Source organism: Leptonychotes weddellii, chromosome 9 (genome assembly GCF_054177405.1).
Source record: "Leptonychotes weddellii isolate Sample4059 chromosome 9, ASM5417740v2, whole genome shotgun sequence".
Classification (NCBI taxonomy): Eukaryota; Metazoa; Chordata; class Mammalia; order Carnivora; family Phocidae; genus Leptonychotes; species Leptonychotes weddellii.
Window position 1 is genome coordinate 96,003,016 of NC_138377.1, and position 21,191 is coordinate 96,024,206.

Consider the following 21,191-nt stretch of genomic DNA (forward strand, 5'->3'; position numbering starts at 1 on the left):
ATAAGTCAAGCAGAGAAAGTCAATTGTCATATCGTTTCACTTATTTGTGGAACATAAGGAATAACATGGAGGACATTAGGAGAAGGAAGGGAAAAATGGGGGAGGGGGGATTGGAGGGAGAGATGAACCATGAGAGACTATGGACCTAAGAAACAAACAGGGTTTTAGAGGGGAGGGGGGAGGGGGGATTGGTTAGCCCGGTGATGGGTATTAAGGAGGGCACGTACTGCATGGAGCACTGGGTGTTATACGAAAACAATGGATCGTGGATCACTACATCAAAAACTAATGATGTATGGTGACTAACATAACATAATAAAATTAAAAAAAAAGGTGTTTATAATAGTTCATTATATGTTTTTAATATATGGAGGATCAGTAGTGATGTCACCTCTTACTCCTGATATTGGTCATTTGTGTCCTCTCTTCTTTTTCTTATTAGTTGGGCTAGAGGCATATCAGTTTTACTGATCTTCAGAAAGAAACCACCTTTGGTGTTACTGATTTCTCTCTCTCTCTCTTTTTTTTTTGGTTGCAGAGTGTTTTATTATATGAGTATTTATTCATTCATTCTCCTATTGATTGATATTTGGCGTAAGAGTAATCTTAATGGGAACTGTGTAACTATGTGATGAAAATGACAGAACCTTCAGGATATGAATAAATGGACACAGGTACAATACTCCAGGATGGCAAGGTTAAAGATGTAAAGATATAAAGATGCCAGCTGTCAAAATAATTTGTAGGTTTATTGCAGTTCTACTCAAAATACCATTAGGTTTTAAAAATCATAGCAAAACTATTCAGGAGTTCATATAGGTGAATAAATATTAAAGTTGTTGTTAAAGTTCTGAAAAAAGAATGGGTGGAGAGAAACCTAACTATAAGATATTAAAACATAATGAATCTATAACAATTAAGAACTAGAGTGCCAGCACCAGGATAAAAAGGACCAATGGGATGATAGCCCAGAAATGGAACATGTTGGATATAAGGATTTAATATATGAGAAAGGAAACACACATCCATAGGGAAGGGAAGGATTATTTAACATATGGTGTTAGTATAACAGTAAGCAATTTGGAATAACAGAAATTTAGATTTTTAAAAATATCACATACTAAAATAAGTTCCAGATGGACTAATAATTACATAGAAACAATAAGCCAAAAACTTCAATTATATATTGATTGAACCTAAGAAGGGGAACAGTTAGAATTTGCAAAGGACATGGTTGACAGATTAGATTACATGAAAGTTTAACTTGTATATCATCCAAAAATGTAGCCAAATGAAAAAAATATAGCAGACTGGGGGAAAAATTTATAGCAAATTTCCATGGGTTAATGTTCTTATATATGAAATCCCTATGCAAATATAAAACTGGGTGCAGGACAAGATTGGACAATTAACTAAACCAAACAAAATAAAATAAAAATAAAATAAAAATTTTGGAAACCAAACAAAAATAAACAGGGAAAAACTTTTTTTTTTTAAAGATTTTATTTATTTGACAGAGAGAGACACAGCGAGAGAGGGAACACAAGCAGGGGGAGTGGGAGAAGCAGGCTTCCCGCCGAGCAGGGAGCCCGATGCGGGGCTCGATCCCAGGACCCTGGGATCATGACCTGAGCTGAAGGCAGACGCTTAACGACTGAGCCACCCAGGCGCCCCAAACAGGGAAAAACTCTTTAATGCAAATTAATCTACTGAGGACTTACCATGATCCATCCATTAAATTAGCACAACTCCCATGCAGGCCAGAGTAGGGTGCAATTAGTAGATGCATAAATTGCTGGTGGTCTTATATATAATGTTACAACCATTTGAAAATCACTTCTGCAATGTGTCAAGATTCATAAAAATCTCCATACTTTTTGATCCAGAAATGCTACATCTGGGACTTGATCCAAAGAAAGTAATAACTACCCCCCCTTTCAAAAAACAAACATGAGCCCAAAGATGGTCACAGAATTGTTTCAAATAATGAAAAATTAGAAACAACCTAAATAGCTAATCAAGGGAGTAATTAAAATTTTCATTATATCCCATAGATAGAGTACAATGCAATAATTAAAATATGGTAATAGAGATTATAATTGAAAAATGTCATAAGGGTGATTTTTTTGAAGTGAACGTTCAAATTGTCCATACAATTTGATATAAAAGTGACTAAAAGGAAATATGTAAAAATGATAAGCAGTTATTATGAAGGGATAGTGGGTCATTCTTTTCCTGTTTTCTATGATCCAATATAATGCTAAGCTGCATGTAGAGAAGTATACCACCCAGATCAGGGGAGCTGATGGACCTGAACATGGGCTTTGGAGATGTTTAGATCTGAGTTCCAGTTCTGCTTCCACTTAACCTAGTATGAGGCCTTGACAGTTACATAACAACTTTGAACATCAATTTCTAAATCTGAAAAAGGAGCAGATACATTTTCTTCATTGGCGTATAGATTAACAGTAGATGGTAGTTGTTGATAAAAATACTCTTTTAGTCACATCACATTTGGACTAATACATCAGTTTATAAGCAACCATAAATCTCAGTGGCAAACAAGTAAGGTTTATGTCTAGCTTATGTTACTTACTAGCTGCAGATTGGCTGTGGCTGTGTTTTATATTCTTTTCGCTCTAGAATCAAGGGTGGACTGGAACGAAAGATGGTGAAACCAAAGGAGAACTCATAAAGGTCTGCCTAGAAGTGGTATACTTCCACTCACATTTCACTGGCCAAGGCTAATGTCAGTGGCACTGGAATAATCTTATTTAGAATAAATATATATATTGTGACAGAGTGTGTACAGTTCTTGCTGTTGCTTTAAGGGTGTGACAACCTGAAGTATGTCCAGAGGATCAGGATGGTGAGTAATTCTGCAGTCTCCCCTGAAATACAGTGAGAAGAGTTGAAAAAGAGGGGCTTGTTAATGCTGTCTAAAATACTTGAAGAATGGCTGTCACTGGATATGGAGTATGACACTGGTGGGTAGAAATTGCAGCATTATGTATTTTGACTCAGTATAAGGGAGCAAGGAGGAAAGTGGATAGAAAAGGAAATTGTTGGTTGTTTTTAATATCTTACTTCATTTATATTCTTCAAAATAACCCTATGAAGTTGTGGGTATGTGTGTGTGTTTATGTTTAAATATTGGAGGAGGAAACAGTCACAGAGTGGATAAGTACCTATGGTCATATGGCAAGTAAGTGGCAAAACCATTTTGGAATCTAGGTCTATGTGACCTCATCTCTTTCCACTAAATTTTGCTACTCTCTGTAGGGCTGCATGCTTTCTTATAATTAAACTGTTAATATCAGCCATCTTCTGCCTGACAAAGTCATGGCCACTCTTCTCTCACCTCTAAATGGATTCAAAAAAAGTGTGAGGAAAAGTTGAAAGGAAGGTTGAACTCTAAATTGGTGGTCTGCAAACTTATGTGTTAATATGCCCCTCTCAGTAAAATAATTTAGCATATATATGTGTGTGTGTATATATATGTCATATCTATTAAGCTATTATACTAATATTCTCTATGTTATAAAGCAAAAAATAGAATTTACAAAAGTTAAGATTTTACATACAATTTTAGATATTTTTATAAATTAGATTAGAGATTTCATGTAAAATCTCAACTTTTTAAAACTTACATTTATAGTAGGTAGGTACTTTTTCTTGTATCCCTGTGGATTGTCTTGTGTACCTTCTGAGATGCATACCCCCAACACTGGAAGTCATTGTTTTGGATACGTTGGACTCCTTTTTCAGTATGAGGATTCTGTGATTCTGTTTGGCCTGAGTTTTCCTGAAAGGGATAATAATAGCTTAATTGCCTTTCAGAAAAGTTTTTAAGATAGTCTGTTACCTAAGACAAAACTCTGAAGTTCTTCACTGGCATTCATTGTGGAAATTAAGCCTGAAAACCACATAGATGAAAGGTGCTTTCCCAGATCAATTGTAATAACTTCATGAGCAGTACAATCTAAAAAGAGTTTGTAAATAGGGGTTATTACTAAGTAATAAGCCTCATTTCTGTGTGTGGCACAAGCAACTGTCTCTTTATTTTGGTCATGTCTTCTTTATCTAAATCTGCATGTATGTGTCTAAAACTTACTGTACTCATATATTCTAAAATGAATCTGAAATTTGCCTAAAGAGAAATATGAATATTTGTACTTGGGAAATTATTTTAGCACTGTTTTAGAATGGAGCCAGAAATCTAAATTAGGCTAAGCCTACTGGATTAAAATCTTCATAGAGAGATATCCTTTAAGAAGCAAAGGAGTTATTTATTTGCATTGTTTGAGGGAGGAAGTGATCTTCTTTTCTGCATTCTAGTCCTTGGTTATCAGTCATTTGCCGGGTTGGTACCTCACAATTAAGATAACTTTCTGGTTAGTAACTCTTTCTTGGGGATAGATTTTTTAAGTAAAAGCCTTCCCAGTTCACAGAAAGCAGAAATGCAAATCTGGCCTTTAAAAGATGCTTCTATATTGAGATGAAATTGTAGATCAGCAGTGATCTTTTCCATTTTTTTTCTCATCGTGATACATTTGTACAGATTTTTCGGCATGACATACTGCAGCTTGGTGGTAATTGTAGAGGAAGTGTTGCTTACAAGTCAGATCAAACCCTGTTTAAACAAAGAGATGGCCAAATTCAGCTACTTTTTCTGCATGGGTTTAAGTGGCCCACAGGCCAGGATTTCCTTGATAGTAACTTTTAGTGATCCTTTTTTCTAGAAAATTACCCTTGAAAGGTATAGTTTAAATAGTTTGGTATTTTTAAGTTGTCATATTCTTTTATTCGTTCAGCAATCATTCATTGCTTCTTGTGCCAAGCACTGAGGAAACATTAGGGCTGATTTTTAAAATATGCATGTAACTGGTATAAGCCAATAGAATTACTGTTGCTCACAGCAGCATACTGTAGGAATCCCTGCTCTTACGCAGACCTGTCCGTGCTTGCCTGCTCTCTTGTTTGTTTCATTCTCCCTACGTCCCTTCTCCTCCCTCCCTTCCTCTCTTCATTCCCTTCCTTCCCCTCTTTTTGTAGCTCTTTCCTTCTTTGAGATAGTGACCACAGGCAGATTATGAAGTCAGATCATCTAAATTTAGGAGAAACTATTTATGGTATTTACTGTGTAACACTTGCATGGTATAGTTAGGCAGGAGATGATAAAATTCGTATTTTGCCTTCAAGACCAAATGTCACCTCACCTTTGCAGATCTCCAGATGTGTATGTTTGTTACTTAGCTCAGAAACCATGTGTCTTTAAATGGGTTTATATTTTTCTACTTTAAATAAAATTAATATAAGCATGTTTTTATACAAGTATGCTTTTTTAGATGCACACATTTATATGATTAGATAATTTTCAGTTAGTGTTTCTTTGATTATGTATTTTCTGAATTTGAATCCTGATATGGCTTTTGAAATTAGCCATTTTGGTGTCTATTTCTGTTACATTACAACTGGCACATTTCTTACTTTTCAGTGCTTTAATTGCCTTGTTATCTAAACTCTAGAATATATTCCAGTTAATTAAAGTCATGTGAATAATTAGGCTTTTTTTTTTTTCTGGCTGTTATGTTCTCTATTGATGAATTTGAAGGTAATTAAAAGTATAATTCTTTTCTTCTTTAGCATCAGACAACAGCCAGCGCTTTCGAGAAACCTGTTTTGCATTTGCATTGACACCACAGCAAGTGCAGCAGATCAGTAGTTCCATGTAAGTTCTCTTCAAGTGTAACTTGCAGTTTGGCCTTTGAAACCAGTAATGTCTAGAATAAGTGATTTTTAAAAGCAGTGTATTGGGTGAGTATTAGTGTCATGCGAATATTAGTATTGGAAATGCTATTATAGTGTTAGTTATCTGAAGAACAGTTATATCTCTGATAATTTGAAGAACTTTAGGAGTAACAGTATCTTTGAATCAGCTTTCATGTGCATATTTTAAAAATAATTGTAGTTCCTACCCTGTCTTTTCTAGGGATATTTCTGGGACCAAATGTGACTTCACAGTGCAGGTCCAGTTAAGGTACAGTATTGTCTACAGTATATATCCAATGTTTAAAAGTTAATATTCCTTAAAGAGTCTTAAAAATTATGTAATTTTCAATAAGTATATTGAAAGTACTAGGTTTAGATGTTTGGGTGAGGGAAGACCTTCTCCTGTTATGAAATATCCTAATTTTTATACAGTTTAGATTTTAATATAGCGAGTCATGTACCATATATCTAACCACCTTTCTCCGTTTTGGTTGCCTTTAGTTGGTTGAGAAGCTCCAGCTAATGATATGTTTAAATGATATGATAGTGTGAACTCTTTAGAACTACTCTTTTGTGAATGTGCAAAGGATGACAAACTACTGTAAATACAGAACTAGTACTTAGGTTAAGTGTCTCACAGACTACCAAAAACCAAAACAGTCTAATTTGCTTTGTCCTGTATTTTAAATCATTAATTTAAAAACTCTATTCTAGATTTCATGAGACCTCTCTTGATAGTTTTGCAAAGACGAATGGAAAATTTTCTAGCATGGATTCACAGATTCCCCTTATTCAGTTTCTTTTCTTAGCTCATTTTTTCTAAGGATATCTAAGAATTCTTTTATGTTAATATGTCTCTCTGTCTTATATAAACCATCTTATGGTACTCTTTTTACTCTTTGACTATCCCTGTAGGAACCTAACTGCTCCACACTAGTCTTGTCTCAGTAGGGATAGAAGAAGGAGTATAAGACCGATGTTTTCCTCCATAAGCTGTTTTCCCTAAAGTGGGAAGGATCAGTCAAACAGATAGCCACAATCTCACTAATTGGATCCGAAGTTGTATGTACAAATTATAAATACATTAGGAGGTCAGAAAAGAGAATAAAGCACCCGCTCCGTGCTTTAGGGAATGATGTGAAAAACTCTGAAATTGGCTTAAAAATACAGTGATGAAAACAGTGAGAAAGCAGAGGAGAGGTTGAAATCTTGATTTTATTATTTTTTTTAAGTTTTATTTATTTTTAAAGATTTTATTTATTTATTTGAGAGAGAAACAGAGAAAGAAACAGAGACAGAGAGAGCATGAGCAGGGGGGGAGAGGCAGAGGGAGTGGGAGAAGCAGACTCCCTGCTGAGCGGGGAGCCTGATGCAGGGCTCCATCCCAGGACTCTGAGATCATGACCTGAGCTGAAGGCAAACTCTTAACCAGCTGAGCTGGTTAACCACCCAGCACCCCTGAAGTCTTGATTTCAGAGTGCACTGACAAAGATGTTCCTATGTAAAAGGTACTTTATCCTCTGTCGGGGCAGAACATGATAATGACTGAATAAATTAAAGGACTAAAGTATGATGCCTTCGTAATTATATAGTGCTGTAATTTTGCTTACTTCTGCATCAGCAGTTTTCTTTTGTTCATACTGATATGTGACATTATCGTTTGAAACTGTTTTTTAAACTGTTGCCTGGAGCCACCCATAGGGGTCTGTGCTAGGTCCCTCCCACCCCCCAACACACACTCTGAACCAAAGTAGTACTGCTTTGATCTATTTTGCATGTTTGACTTCTGGGTTAGTTTTCATTTGAAGAAAGAGTCCCAAGACTAAAATAAAATTTGAAAACCATAGTTCTAGAACAAAAGATCTAGTTCCTGTCTTCAGTATTTTATATTAATATACATGCATTCTATAACACAGCAACAGGTATGGTTCACCTTCCAAAGGAATGTTTTCTGTTTAAGATAGATCAGCCCTCTATTTCAGTGGTTTCAAGGGAATCTTGGTGGTTAAAAAATGGTTGGGGCACCTGGGTGGCTCAGTCGTTCAGTGTCTGCCTTCGGCTCAGGTCATGATCCCAGGGTCCTGGGATCGAGCCCCACATCGGGCTCCCTGCCCGGCGGGAAGCCTGCTTCTCCCTCTCCCACTCCCCCTGCTTGTGTTCCCTCTCTAGCTGTCTTTCTCTCTCTGTCAAATAAATAAATAAAAAATCTTAAAAAAAAAAATGGTTTAGCCCATAAATAAATAAATAGATAGATAGATAGATAGATAAAAATAAATAAATAAATGGTTTAGCCATTTTCAATTCAAATTCATCTCCAGAACTTGATGAAAAAAAGAACCGTTTTGTATTAGAGTTGGTAATTGTTAGGTGGTTCTTTGCGTTTTGATAAAATGGTTATTTTTCATCCTAATCCCCTTACCCTCGATAACAAGGTCTACAATCCCCGTGTATTATTTAAGTTGGGAGTGTATACCTATTATCCTAATTATAAATTGTGTCTAAAGCATGAAAATAATTTGGTCAGGATTAGGGTCACTGTTTTCTCTATTAGATTCCTAGTCTGTTCTCATTTATGTACCTGTTTCCCCTCCCCACCACCACGAACTCCTTCACAGCAACTTTTTGCTATTCCTCTTTTTTCTTCTTTTCCCTTTGGTTTGTTAGGGTGCCTTAGATTTTTGCCTTTTACTTAAATGAATAGGGGTCAACTTGTCATATAAATCATTCTTTTCTGTAGCTTCAGGCAGCCAGACTCTGTGTTTTAAATTTATCACTGCATTGGAATAATTTATTAAAAACTTTGTGGCATTCTTTTACTGTTGCAGTACAAAAGATTGTCCTGTAACAGGTTTTGCTGGGGTTAGAGATGATCCTATGAGCTTTGATGTCTGTGTATTTTCATCTGTGTTGCTATGTATATTTCAAGAAAATCTTTGTAGATCAGTAATTCTTAACTCCTTTATGGGTGGGTCCCTTACCCTTTGAGAATCTGATGGAAGCTACAGATTGTTACCCCATACAGATGAATGTATATATGTACATAGAAAATTGTCCAGCTTGTGGATCCTCCCACATACAGATTCCATAGCCGGCAGGTTAAGACCCTACACCATAGATGGTGAGGGAAGATGTTTGTGTGTGATGAATATTTCACAGAATTCAGATAGGGTTCTTTTTAACATATAACTCAAAGATGCTGTGAATGTTCTATAAAGGTGGGATGAGCTGGGATGCCTGGGTGGCTCAGGTCGTTTAAGCGTCTACCTTTGGCTCAGGTCGTGATCCCAGGGTCCTGGGAACAGGTCCCGCATTGGGCTCCTTGCTCAGCGAGGAGCCTGCTTCTCCCTCTGCTTGTGGCTCCCCTTGCTTTTTCTTCTCTCTCATAAATAAATAAAATCTTAAAAAAAAAAAAAAAAAAAGGTGGGATGAGCCTCAGCTGTATATTGGGAATAAGGAAGTTACTAAGATGTCTTAAATAGCAAATTAATAATTTGTTTCTTTATGTAAGCATGAACAGAGTGAGAATTTACAAATTATGTAGCTGTCCATAGTTTTCTTAAACAATTATGAGTTTCTAAAATAGTGTTTTAAATGTATGTAGATATAGTACAAATAATATTATTTTTCAACACCTTCACTTCTCAGGGAATAATGGAGTACCTTGGCTTAGTGGGTAGAATTTGGTCTTAGGGATGGACTTATAGCATTTTCAGTATATTCTGCTAAGAACCAAGAAATGACTATTTTATAAGCAGATAAGTTTGAGAGATACTGTGTATTATATCTCCCTCTTAGAAAGTTACAGTGCATGTTACCCTAGCTCTGAGACGTTCTATATTAAGATAATTTAATTTTTTGATTCAGAATGTCTTTAATTTATTCCACTACAGAGCCTTTTTTTCCTTCCTAGAACATGCTTAAGCAAATGATCGGCAATATTATGAAGACAATTGTAGGTTGATAGTTGTGATCATTGAAACTTTACATTGACAGAATTATTTATTTTCAGTTTGTGTAATGTGCTTATTCATCATGTGAAGTGTCTAGCTCTAGTAGTTTTTGTTGTTAAGTTTAGCAACCTTTTAGATTAGCTATTGAACAAAAATATTGAGGTCATCCTTTAATAAAGGAAGTTAAACTTGTCCTTTATTGTTTAGGTTTTGTTTATCAGAAACCAGTTGTCCACAAGAAGATCACTTCCCACCCAATCTTTGTGTGAAAGTGAATACAAAACCTTGCAGCCTTCCGGTAAGTCCTAAAAGCTATTTTTTAAATGCATTGGCAACATAGCTATCAAATAAGTCATGACAGCTGTTGTTAATCATAGTTTTTCATTAAGAAAACATCTTTATTTTGGATGTATATTCACGTGACTGTGTAAAACACTTGTACCAACTATGTATAATTAACAGCTGTGACATTAGCTGTGGAGACAAAGTCTAGGCCTTGGAGTTGGGTGTGGCAGTTTTATTGTTATACTGGATTTTGAGAGACAAGAAATTGTTTCAACAAAACCTCAGCAGTACTCTTGTGAGTCTGGAAGCCTGCGGTAGAATAGGGGAAGAATGCTGTGTCTTAAACAGAGAATGAGAGTGCAGGCTATTATTGGTCACCTTTAAAATGATCCTTATATACTTATCCAAGCTCTTTATGAATTCATCCTGATTCCTAAGTTTTAGAGATTTGTAACTTCTATCGCCAGTATTATTCTCAGGCTTACTATAATGAGACTGTAGGGTTGTTTAGAGAAATAATCTTGTAAATGTTTGCTTCTCTAATTTTTATTTTTTTTATTTTTTATTTTTTTAAAGATTTATTTATTTATTTGAGAGAGAGAGAATGAGAGACAGAGAGCATGAGAGGGAGGAGGGTCAGAGGGAGAAGCAGACTCCCCGCCGAGCAGGGAGCCCGATGCGGGACTCGATCCCAGGGCTCCAGGATCATGACCTGAGCCGAAGGCAGTTGCTTAACCAACTGAGCCACCCAGGCGCCCTGCTTCTCTAATTTTTAATGAAAATATTTATATTTTCTGGTATGTAGTTTGTGGGGGCTTTTTGTTTGTTTTAGGAATGGAAGTTGAAATGATTGTGGAAATAGTAAGTGGAAATAAATGATATTTCATCCTTAGGGTTATCTTCCACCTACAAAAAATGGTGTGGAACCAAAGCGACCCAGCCGACCAATCAATATCACCTCACTTGTCCGATTGTCCACAACAGTACCAAACACCATTGTTGTTTCTTGGACTGCAGAAATTGGAAGAGTAAGTAAATTTTTATTTCTACTAGATTTTAGTATTATAAGGAAGGGATGATCTCCATGGCTACCTGAGCTTATATGTAAATGATAATGTAAAATGAGTTGCAAAAGGATTTATTTTTGTCTCACAATGAATTTTCAACATGTTCCCATTTAAAAAATGGGATCATGCAGTATTCATTGTTTTATAACCTGATCCTTTCACTCAGCCATTTATCATGAACGTCTTTTTATGTTATTACGTGTTCATCTGCATGATTTCTAATGGCTAGGTCATATTCCAGTATGAATATGCCATAATTTAGTCTATCCCTATTGTTGAGCAGTTAGTTGATTTATTGATTGATCGATTCATTGCTGTTTCAAAGATCATCCTAGTAGCTATGCTTTTGCAAACATATATCATAATTTCCTTAAATTCCCAGAAGTGGAATTCCTGAGTCAAAGAGCATGCAGAATTTAAAGAAATGTTGTGTACTTTGACAGATTGCCTTACCAGAAGATGTACAAATTTATTCTCTGACTTTCAGTGTTTGTGTGCCCCTTGACCCATACCCTCTCAATACTTTTATCTTCTTTAAAATCTTTACCAAGTTTAGTAGGTAAATAAAGGCACCATGTTGTTTTGATTAGTGCTCCTTTTATTACTGAGATCGAACATATTTTGTTGTGATTTACATTTTAAAATTATATCCGTATTTATTTCTCTATTGCTGTTTTTCTTATTCTTATTTATGAATTCTTTATATATTAAGCCTTACCCTCTTTCACATGTTGGAAATATTTGTTTCCAGTTTGTTTGCCTTTTACTTTTATTTATGTGATTATTTAATATTTAGAGGACTTAAATTATTATAGAGCCAATTTTTAACCAGTTGTGTGTGTGTGTGTGTTCTTTCCTCCTCAGTCCCCATCACACTTAAGTCTGTCTGCCCTTCCCAACCTTACATAAATATTTGTTTATATTTTCTTCTAGACTTTTGAGGTTTTTTGTTTTACCTTTAAATAATCCATCGCAAGTTCTATGTGGTGTGAAATAAAAATTTACTTTCATTTTTTCAGTAGCCAGGTGGTCTGACACCATTAACTAAATAAATGCTGATTCAGAAGCCACCATTACTATGTGTTTGACTTTTATTTATCCTATGTGTGTTTCTGAATTTTTTTATATTGTTCCTTAGTCTTGCATTCTTTTTCTGGGACAATTTCAGAATGTTTTTGATTATTTCAGTGTTATCATGTGAGCTCATGTCTATTCATTAATTCATTTGAAATTCATTGAATGCTTACTGTATGCCGTGCCTTTACTGAAAACTGACAGTACCATAGTGAGAAAAGAAAGTCCTCATTCTTTTAGAGCCTGAGGTCTGGAGCCAGGTGGTCAGACACAAAAAAGGTGAACATACTTAGCAGAAGGACTATGGAAGGAGAGGTGTGCGGTGATTTTAGAGTATATTAAAGGGTACTTTGAATTAGGCAGAGGTCAGGTAGGGCTTCGTTGAGGAAGTAGTGACTGAGCCAAGAGTTAAGAGAAGGGTAGAAGGAAGCAGTTTGGGCAAAAGGTTCAGAGGACACAACCTGCACAACAGCTCAGTGGCAGGGGTGAGCCTGGTTCTTTTCAGGAAACTGAGAGGGAGCCACTGGGGCTGGAGTGCAGAGAGTGGGGAAGAGCAGTGTACAGGATGAGGCTATAGAGGTAAGAAAGGGTCAGGCCATGCAGGGCCTGTGAGGTACTGTTAATGTTAAGGATATTCTCTCTCTCTCTCTCTTTTTTTAAAAATTTATTTATTTGAGAAAGAGCATGCTGGAGAGAGAGGGCACGCACGTGCACAGGCAGCGGGGAGGGACAGAGGGAGAGGGAAAGCAGACTCCCAAGGAGCAGGGAGCCCAATGCAGCGAGCCCGATGCAGGGCTTGATTCTAGGACCTGGGATCACGACCTGAGCTGGAGGCATACACTTAACCGACTGAGCCACCCAGGCGCCCCAAGGATATTCTCTTTTTTTTTTTTTTTTTTAAGATTTTATTTATTTGACAGAGACACAGCGAGAGAGGGAACACAAGCAGGGGGAGTGGGACAGGGAGAAGCAGGTTCCCCACTCAGCAGGGATCCCGATGCGGGGCTCGATCCCAGGACCCCGGGATCATGACCTGAGCTGAAGGCAGACGCTTAACGGCTGAGCCACCCAGGTGCCCCAGGATATTCTCTTTTTAAGTGAGAATTTTACAGTAGTATATTTCTGTTTACAAAAAGTTATTCTTCAGAGTGGTAAACAGTTTGAATGGAGGCCAGAATCATGCAGAGCAGTCACCTCTTAGGAACAAGCTATTGCTGAAGTATTAGTGGAAGAGAGCGGGTGTTAGCCTAGAGCGGTGGCAGTAGGGATGGAGAGAAGTCAGGGGTCAGTAGGACTGAGCAAGAAATTACAAGTAGGGGCGGAGAAAACCAAGAGATGTCAAGGATGACTCCTGGGTTTCTGGCTGGAATGAGAAGGTAAATGATAATATTACCGAGATAGAGGAAACACTGAAAAAGGATTGAGTTTAGGCATGTTTTTGGTCATTTCATTGCCTTGGAGGAAGGAGTGTTGGAGAACTAGATGATGAAGAAAATCATGAGTTCAGTTTTGAAGCTTTTGAGTTTGAGATGCCTGGGAGACGTTCTAAATAGGCAATTGATATTAGACTCAGAAGGTAAGTTTGGGCTAGAGAAGAAAATGTGAGCTAAGGGTGAGGGAGGCTGTGAGGAGAGCAGAAGTGTTGGAAGAGTAATTACAGAGAGGGAGCCACATTCCCCTGAATTGCTCCCCCAAATCTTTCTGGGAATTGGAATGAGATTGCTTTAAATTAGTACGTTGAGTTAGGGAGGATTAATTTATTTACAGTATTTAATATTTCCATTCCAGGAGCTGTATGTTTCTCCCTTTATTCAGAACTTTTATGTTCGTCAGTCATTTAATAAGTTTTTTCTTATAGATCTTCCATATTTTTTATTAATTCCTATATTGTTTATTGTTATAGTTGCTGTTGTTAAGTAGATCTTTTTTCTATTATATTTTCTAAAGACTTTATTTATTGTTGGTTTATTTAAAAGCTAGTTATTGTTGAATATTTACTTAATACTTGCATTCATATATTGGTTCCAACAGCTTTTTAGTTGGTTTCTTGGTTTTTCCAGGTGGGCAGTTCTGAGTTTGAAAAGTTGTATCGTTATACAAATAATGATAATCCTAGTACTTACGTCATAATTTCTTGTTTTCTGTTGTGCTGGCTAGAACCTTCAGAACAATGTTAAATAATGGGAGTGCTAGTGGACATGCTCAACTGTTTCTTACGAAAATGAGAATACTACTAGTACAAATAATGATGTAATTAATTTTTGACAGAACTTAATACATCAACAGTATACTCCTGTATTGCTCTTTTACTGGATATCTTTGTGAGACATGGATTTTGAATTTTATCAGAATCCTTTTTGACACCTATCAAGATTATATTTTTTTCCTTTGCTTAATTAAATATATCACCATTAGGTTTTTGAAATCCTTTTAAATGTTTTACTTCTAGTGTACTTTGGGGGTTCGCCTTTGTCTCCCTTTTTGAAGAGGATATTGAAAAATGTTTTTTGTTTTGTATTGGGTTTTTTGCCTGTGGGTGTGAAACGTATAGCCTGCCAGGGTGTTTACAATGAACTATGAAAGAAGTCCCAAACTTCGGCAGAGGAGGGAAATGTGGTGCTGATACAAAGCATTAGAGAAGAGAGGAAAGCCTTTCAAACCTCAGAAAGAAGACAGTATGTTCAGTGATTTGAAGTGGTCTACTAGGTAAGATCTTTGTATAGACCACAGTCTACAAGTTAGAGACCTTCTTTTTGAAGTAAAACATTGAAAGAAAATTTTCTTTACCAAAGCCCAGAAGATAACTTATTATAATGTTTTTCTGTCACTAGTTTTAATTCAACTTGTAAGGATACTCTATTCATTTGCATAAGATCTCTTACTGTTTTGGGGATTATTAGTTACTACTGAGAAGTGTTAAAAATACATCTGCAAAGGAAATAGCAGAGTTAGTGTTAGCTAAAGCTAAGGTGGTAATCATATTACAATATATAAATGTGTCAAATGAACATGTTGTTCATCTTAAACGTACACAGTGTTATATGTCAATTATATCTCAATTTTAAAAAGACAATATATATATGTATATATATATATTTTTTTTTTTTTTTTTAAAGAAGAGCCAGTGTAGTGCTTGAAGGAAATAACTGAACTGTATTGTAACTTCTTATCCTACCTCAGGGTAATCACTGCATTTAGCATTTATTAAACTCTCATTGTTTATAGAAAAGTTATTTAGATACTGGTATAAAGGACACTTCGTGAGTAGATTATATCTTAATATGGAGAAAATGTCCTTTGAACTTGATAGACAATTTTGAAGACTTTTGAGAAGGCATTTGACAAAAACATCAGTGTAATGCAGTATTTATGAGTAGTTGGAATTAAGTAGCACTTTGAAGGGTTAGCAGAAACAGTATATTATCTACCTAGACGAGATAGCTTGCCACTGTGAAGGTTTGGGGTTTTATGGTGCTGAATCTCTTTCAAGTGATACAAAACTGAATTCCATATTATCAGTACAAGTGGCATTTGTTAATACCTGACATTCTTTTTGCTGCTGCTGCTGCTGCTTTTTTTTTAATTTGGTTACATGTTTCAACTAGAGTGAACATACCTTTTCACTGAACTTGTAGTTGTGGTTTCTACTTGATCTCTCCTTAAAAAATTATAAAAAGCCTGAGGGGGATTTCTAGTACTGAAGATTCAAGCTGTCAGTACATAATTTCACAGTGTTAATTAGCATTTCTCCGGTTTCTGTCATACTCAAAATATTAATCAAATAAATAATAAAGGTGAATAAGGGTTTTTTTTCCCCCAGAGGAAGCCTTTTAGTTTTATTTTAGATTGGTGTGTTGTATGCTGTAAAGTTTAGGCAAGTTTTAAGGTTCCTTTAAATTAGCTTTTTTGACACTTCATTTTTTCCCCATAAAATATGTAACATACGAACATGGATAGGTTTCTGAACTCTAAGTGAAAATTTGGCCTTCCGGAGGATACTGAGATTTCCTCTTGTTGTCAAAAGGGGAATGCATATTTGAAAAGTCTGAAAGTTGGTTGGGAGGGTCAAAGCAAACAAGGTGTGTTATTGCAAGAACTGTTGAGAACTCCACTAGCCTTGGCCATTAAGTCCACTGTCCTGACAGCCCTATTCTTTCTTCCTGGGTTCTAGTGCCAGCTCTGTCACCAAGCAGATGCATGATCATGAGCAGATGACATATCTTTTTGTGCCTCCTTTTAATGAACTCTTTACTTAGAAAAATACTTACCCTACCTGTCTCGTATAGGCCTTCTGCGAGGTTTAAATTAAGTAGATAATATATGTTAAGAGTGCTTCAGAAATTGTATGTAGCTGTAAGCTAGAAGGTGGCAGTAAGTATTCTTCCTTTTGCTTCTTTCCAAATCTCTTGATCTTCTTCTTGATCCCAACACCAAATGGAAAGTGGCCCTTCTCATTTAGATCTCTCTCCTACCCTTAATAAGCCTCAGCCTTCTTTTCTTCCTCTTATCCAGTCATGTACCCTTCACTCCGCATTGGCTTTATTGATTAACTGTTTTCTTTGTTCCCTTCTCCTGCTGCCATCTTCTCTACCAGTCCTCTGCTGGTAATGGATATTCATCTATTCATTTGCCAAACCAGCAGCTTCTCTTTGAAAATCTTTAGTATTCCCTTTGTGATAATGGCCCACGTAGGGTCTTTCAAAACTAGTTAGCGCTATAAAGAGAGATTTGATGGTATAGATTAGGAAGCCAATCTAATTTGTAATTTTTAAATAGCTACTATTTTAGACCTGTTACCTACTAAATGTGGTTTATGGTGATTTTGACATCTTATTGGCCTTGGTTTATATTTCAGTTTTAACAATGTTTTTTTTTTTTTTATAGAGGTGCCTCAAATTGATTAGCTTCGAGCATAGGTAGTCAGGTAATATAGAAGCATGACAGACCTGGCTTTATTGCTTGAAAGTTGCAAAATTCTTTTACTTCTCTATACTTCCCTTTCCTCGTCCATAAAAGTAGGTTTATGACCACCTCAGCAGCTTTTTGGTTAGGACTAAATTAATTCCTGTTCATGAAAACACCTGATAGTGCCTGGCCACATAGTAGGTGTTTTAACAAGTGTTAGTTTTCTTTCCCTATCATTGTGGGATTAAAATAGATGTACTATTTACTTACGTATGTTGTTTTTCTACATCTTTTTTTTTTTTTTTTCCAGAACTATTCCATGGCAGTGTATCTTGTAAAACAGTTGTCCTCAACAGTTCTTCTTCAGAGGTTACGAGCAAAGGGAATAAGGAATCCGGATCATTCTAGAGCTTTAAGTACGTATGATAAACTTATTTCATTTATGCAGCTGAACTATTTTGGTAAAGGTTAGAGTAGTATATTTTCAATGAAAGAAATTTCTTTTCACTAGAGCTTGTTATAGAGGATTCAAAACACTGAAAGCTTGTTTTCTGAATAAAGTAAATCAAGACTTAGAAGTAGTTTTAATATCTTCGTTATGACCTATATTTTATAATCTCTATTTTACTGACCTTAAAAGTAACTTTAGAAAGCCAGTAAATGAATATGGAAGAATATTTTACTGTAACTTCATAAAATAAATGTTTATGGAATTCTAGGAGACAGGAAGGAAATCTTGGCATGTATTTCATGAGAATTATTTTGTATTTAAAGTTTATCCAGGAGAAATGTGCAGGATACGTGATGACTATATCCCTGAATTAATAAAGTAAAAAGATAGTGGGATGGTAAAAATAATAACGAAGCAGGTTCTGTTAATCAGTTATGTAGGCCTTGGACAAGTCACTCTACTCCTCTGAGTTTCATGTTCCTCATCTGTAATAAGAGGTTGTTACTATGTGATTTCTAAAGCTCCTCCAAAGTCTGGGCTCATAGTTATGAATAACTAGATGGTTCGTAGAGTTGTGTAGAATTTGAGATGCAGCAAGGTCTACAAATTGACCGTTCTAGCCTCAGTTTTTGAGGATGAAGGCCAGAGGTTGGCAGCCTTTCCCAGGAGGAGAAATAAGTTCTTCTTTTGTTCTCTTCTTTGTGAGAGATAGATTCTTTATGGATGGATGAATTCAGAGATGGGTCTGGACACAGGAAACAAAACTTTTACAGGCAGGGATTAGATAGCTCCTCTTTAAGGGTTCTTGATGTGAGTTGATTAATGAAATCCACTCTCAGATTTAGTTAGGCACACTCTGGTGAAAAGAACTAAAGTAGTAAGGCCAGCTTTCCTCTCACTTTCCTCTGTATAGCTTTTATCTTTTTTTGCTAACCTGTTTCTGTGCCAGAGTAAAAGATCCCACTACTTCTGAATAGCAGTATGCCCTCAGTAGTTCATTAAAGGACTTTTCTGCATTAAAAGAACCCTTTTTAAAATGCAAATAGTCCTGAGTCAAGAGGAGCACACTTTTGGCTAATGCCTCTGTAGACATTCCTCAAAAGGCAGTGGAGAGCTAGAATGACAGCACTGGTTTGGGGTCTAGGGGAGAGGAAGCACCAGTTGGCAGGGACAAAGAAGAACAGACAGACATCTGCTTTGTAGCACCATCTGGAGGGAGAGTAGGAAGGTGAGCCAGGATTATTTTATTTTCTGGAAGGAACCACTGTTAGTCACTATTAAGCAGCAACAACTTCTTAATTCAGAGGCTATTTATTTCATCTCTGATACAATGCTGGAAGTGGAGAGTAGTTGCAGAGTGAGTGGGATTTTTGTGACAGTTTATATCTTATCTTACTTACTGGCCTGGAGAACCAATAAAACATTAATTAGGATCCTACTAGTAAGATATTTGTTGTAATTGACCAAAGAACAGATTGTTTGCCTTTATACTATCTATAAAGAAATAACTTTCTGAATAAATTAATTGTGTAATTAAAAGACTGTATAAAACAACTTGACAGAAGAAAATGTTGACAGGTTTCTCCAGATTTTTGAAAAATCAAATGGCCTAAAAATATATTCATTGGAAGTCATTCTTAATCTTATCAGTAAATCTGCTGGCAGAGTTGTATTCATCAAATCAGGCACTATTATATTCTTGAAAGAATAAACTTAGTAATATTGAGACTTTTCACAGAGACATCTACTCTGATTCATTTGATTTAGTAGATTTAGTAGATTTTTGTCTTGTGGTTTTCACCTTTGTGTAGAGTTGTCTCCTCTATCGCAAAGGCAGCCCTTGACTAATTTTTGGTCACGTTCCTGTCTCCTCTCCTTGCAGCAGTCACTTTAAACCTTGGCCATAGTTTACTCAGACACTACTCCCCCTCTCGCAGCACACTGCCACTGCAAGAAAATTGGGGCTACAAGAGGTGAATTCCCTCAAATGTCCATTTCTTCCTTAATCTTAGTGCTGCCATAACTGCTTTTCAGCTTATCTACACTTGTACCTATCCTTACTTATTCTCTTCAGTCTTAGGAGGAAATGTCCCTTTTTCTGCTCAAAGTTAATCTTGTATTCATTTATTCTTCTCATTCAAGAAGTTATATTAAGAGTCTACAGTGTTCCAGGCACAGGAGAATATAGCATTAAACAAGACACACACTGTCTCTGCATCCCTTAGAAGTTTGCAGTCTGGTGGGAAAGACAGAATTAAGTGACTGAACGAGTCATTAATGAATTACAGTTGTGACATGTGCCTTAAAGAAAAAAGACAGGGAACTCTGGAGGCAATAACAGAAGAACGTAGTCCTCTCTGGTACTGTGATGTTTAAGATAAGATTATAAGGGTGAGGAGGAGTTAAGCCCCAAGATGAGAGGGGAATATGCGAAGAGACGAGGGCAGTGGAACTAGAGAAAAGAGAACAAAGGAGGACAGTGGCCAGAGAGATAGCCATGGGGTGAGTTCATACAGATGACATAAAGGTAGATGATAGAAAACTCTGAAAAGATTTTTAAGCAGTGACATCATCAGATTTGGGCAATAAGAAGGTTGCTCTGAAGACTGAATTGAGGAGAGGCTGGACTGATAAGATGAGGCCACTGAGGAACCTGTTGTCCAGGTAAGAGGTGATGGTGTCTTAAACATAGGTAATGGTGATGGACATAGAAGTTGATGGCTCGAGAACTGTTGAAGGGTAGCCGTGGTGGCAGATTACATGTGGGGAGTGAAGGAAAAGGAGAAGTCTAGGAGGAGTTACATGGTAGGGCCATTTACTGAAATGGAGAACAGTGTGGAAAAGATTGAGGTAAAGGAGGAAAGATCAGAGTGTATGCTTACACTAGTATTTGAGATGTCTGTGAGACATCCAGGTGGAGATGCTTAGAAGCAGTGTTATGAGACCTCACTCCCTCATTTATCTGCTCTCTGTCCCTCTATAAACTCTTCCTGTCAGCCTTACCTGTCAGGTCTTTTTCATCCTTTAAAAAGTACACAAACAGGCTATTCTCTACTCTAGATAGAGCTCTGTGTTCCTCCGGTTGTCCTCATCCTACTTTCTTCAAAGAGTGGTCTACACTTGCTGTCCACCTCCTCATTGCAAGCCATGTGCTCTTTTAACTCCCATCGTTCCACTGATGTCACTACTGACAGTCTGATTGCCAAATTTAAACTTTCTTTCCAGTTTTCATCTTAGATATTTTTGCTGCATTTCCTACCAACCTCTTTCTCCTTGAAAGACTCTTCTCTATTTTTTTCTCAGTTACTTGCCTTCAGTGGATTCTCCTAAGGGAAGCATTGTTTTCCCTGGGGTGTCATCCCTGGTCCATTTTCTGCATACTTTACCTAGAGATAATCACATCTAGCCTTACGGTTTAAATGAGCACCAGCTCCCAAATACCTTCCTCCCAGACCTTCCCCTGAGTTTCAAATACAGATATGTATAGCAGGCTAACTGCCTTCACCAAAACATTCCACTGGTTCCTCAGATTCAGTTATTTAAAACCAAACTCACCAAATCCTATCAAACTTCCACCCTAAATATTTCTCAAATCCGTCTTCTCTCTCTCTCTCCCTACCATCACTGCCCTCGTTTAAGCTCTCATATTCTTTGTTTAAAAAACCTATTCTTTTTTTTTTTTTTTTT

General features: G+C 36.6%; 1 protein-coding gene across 3 annotated transcripts in view; it reads left to right on the plus strand.

The window, feature by feature from the left end:
- Positions 1-21,191, plus strand: part of PIAS1 (protein inhibitor of activated STAT 1) — a 120,437-nt gene that overhangs the window by 72,167 nt on the left and 27,079 nt on the right. For all 3 annotated transcript variants that reach the window (XM_006749435.3, XM_031020614.2, XM_031020613.2), the window contains exons 3-7: positions 5,647-5,731; positions 5,993-6,040; positions 9,930-10,020; positions 10,901-11,035; positions 17,364-17,469. In XM_006749435.3, coding sequence (XP_006749498.1) covers positions 5,647-5,731; positions 5,993-6,040; positions 9,930-10,020; positions 10,901-11,035; positions 17,364-17,469 — 465 coding nt within the window. The remainder of the gene's footprint in view (positions 1-5,646; positions 5,732-5,992; positions 6,041-9,929; positions 10,021-10,900; positions 11,036-17,363; positions 17,470-21,191) is intronic.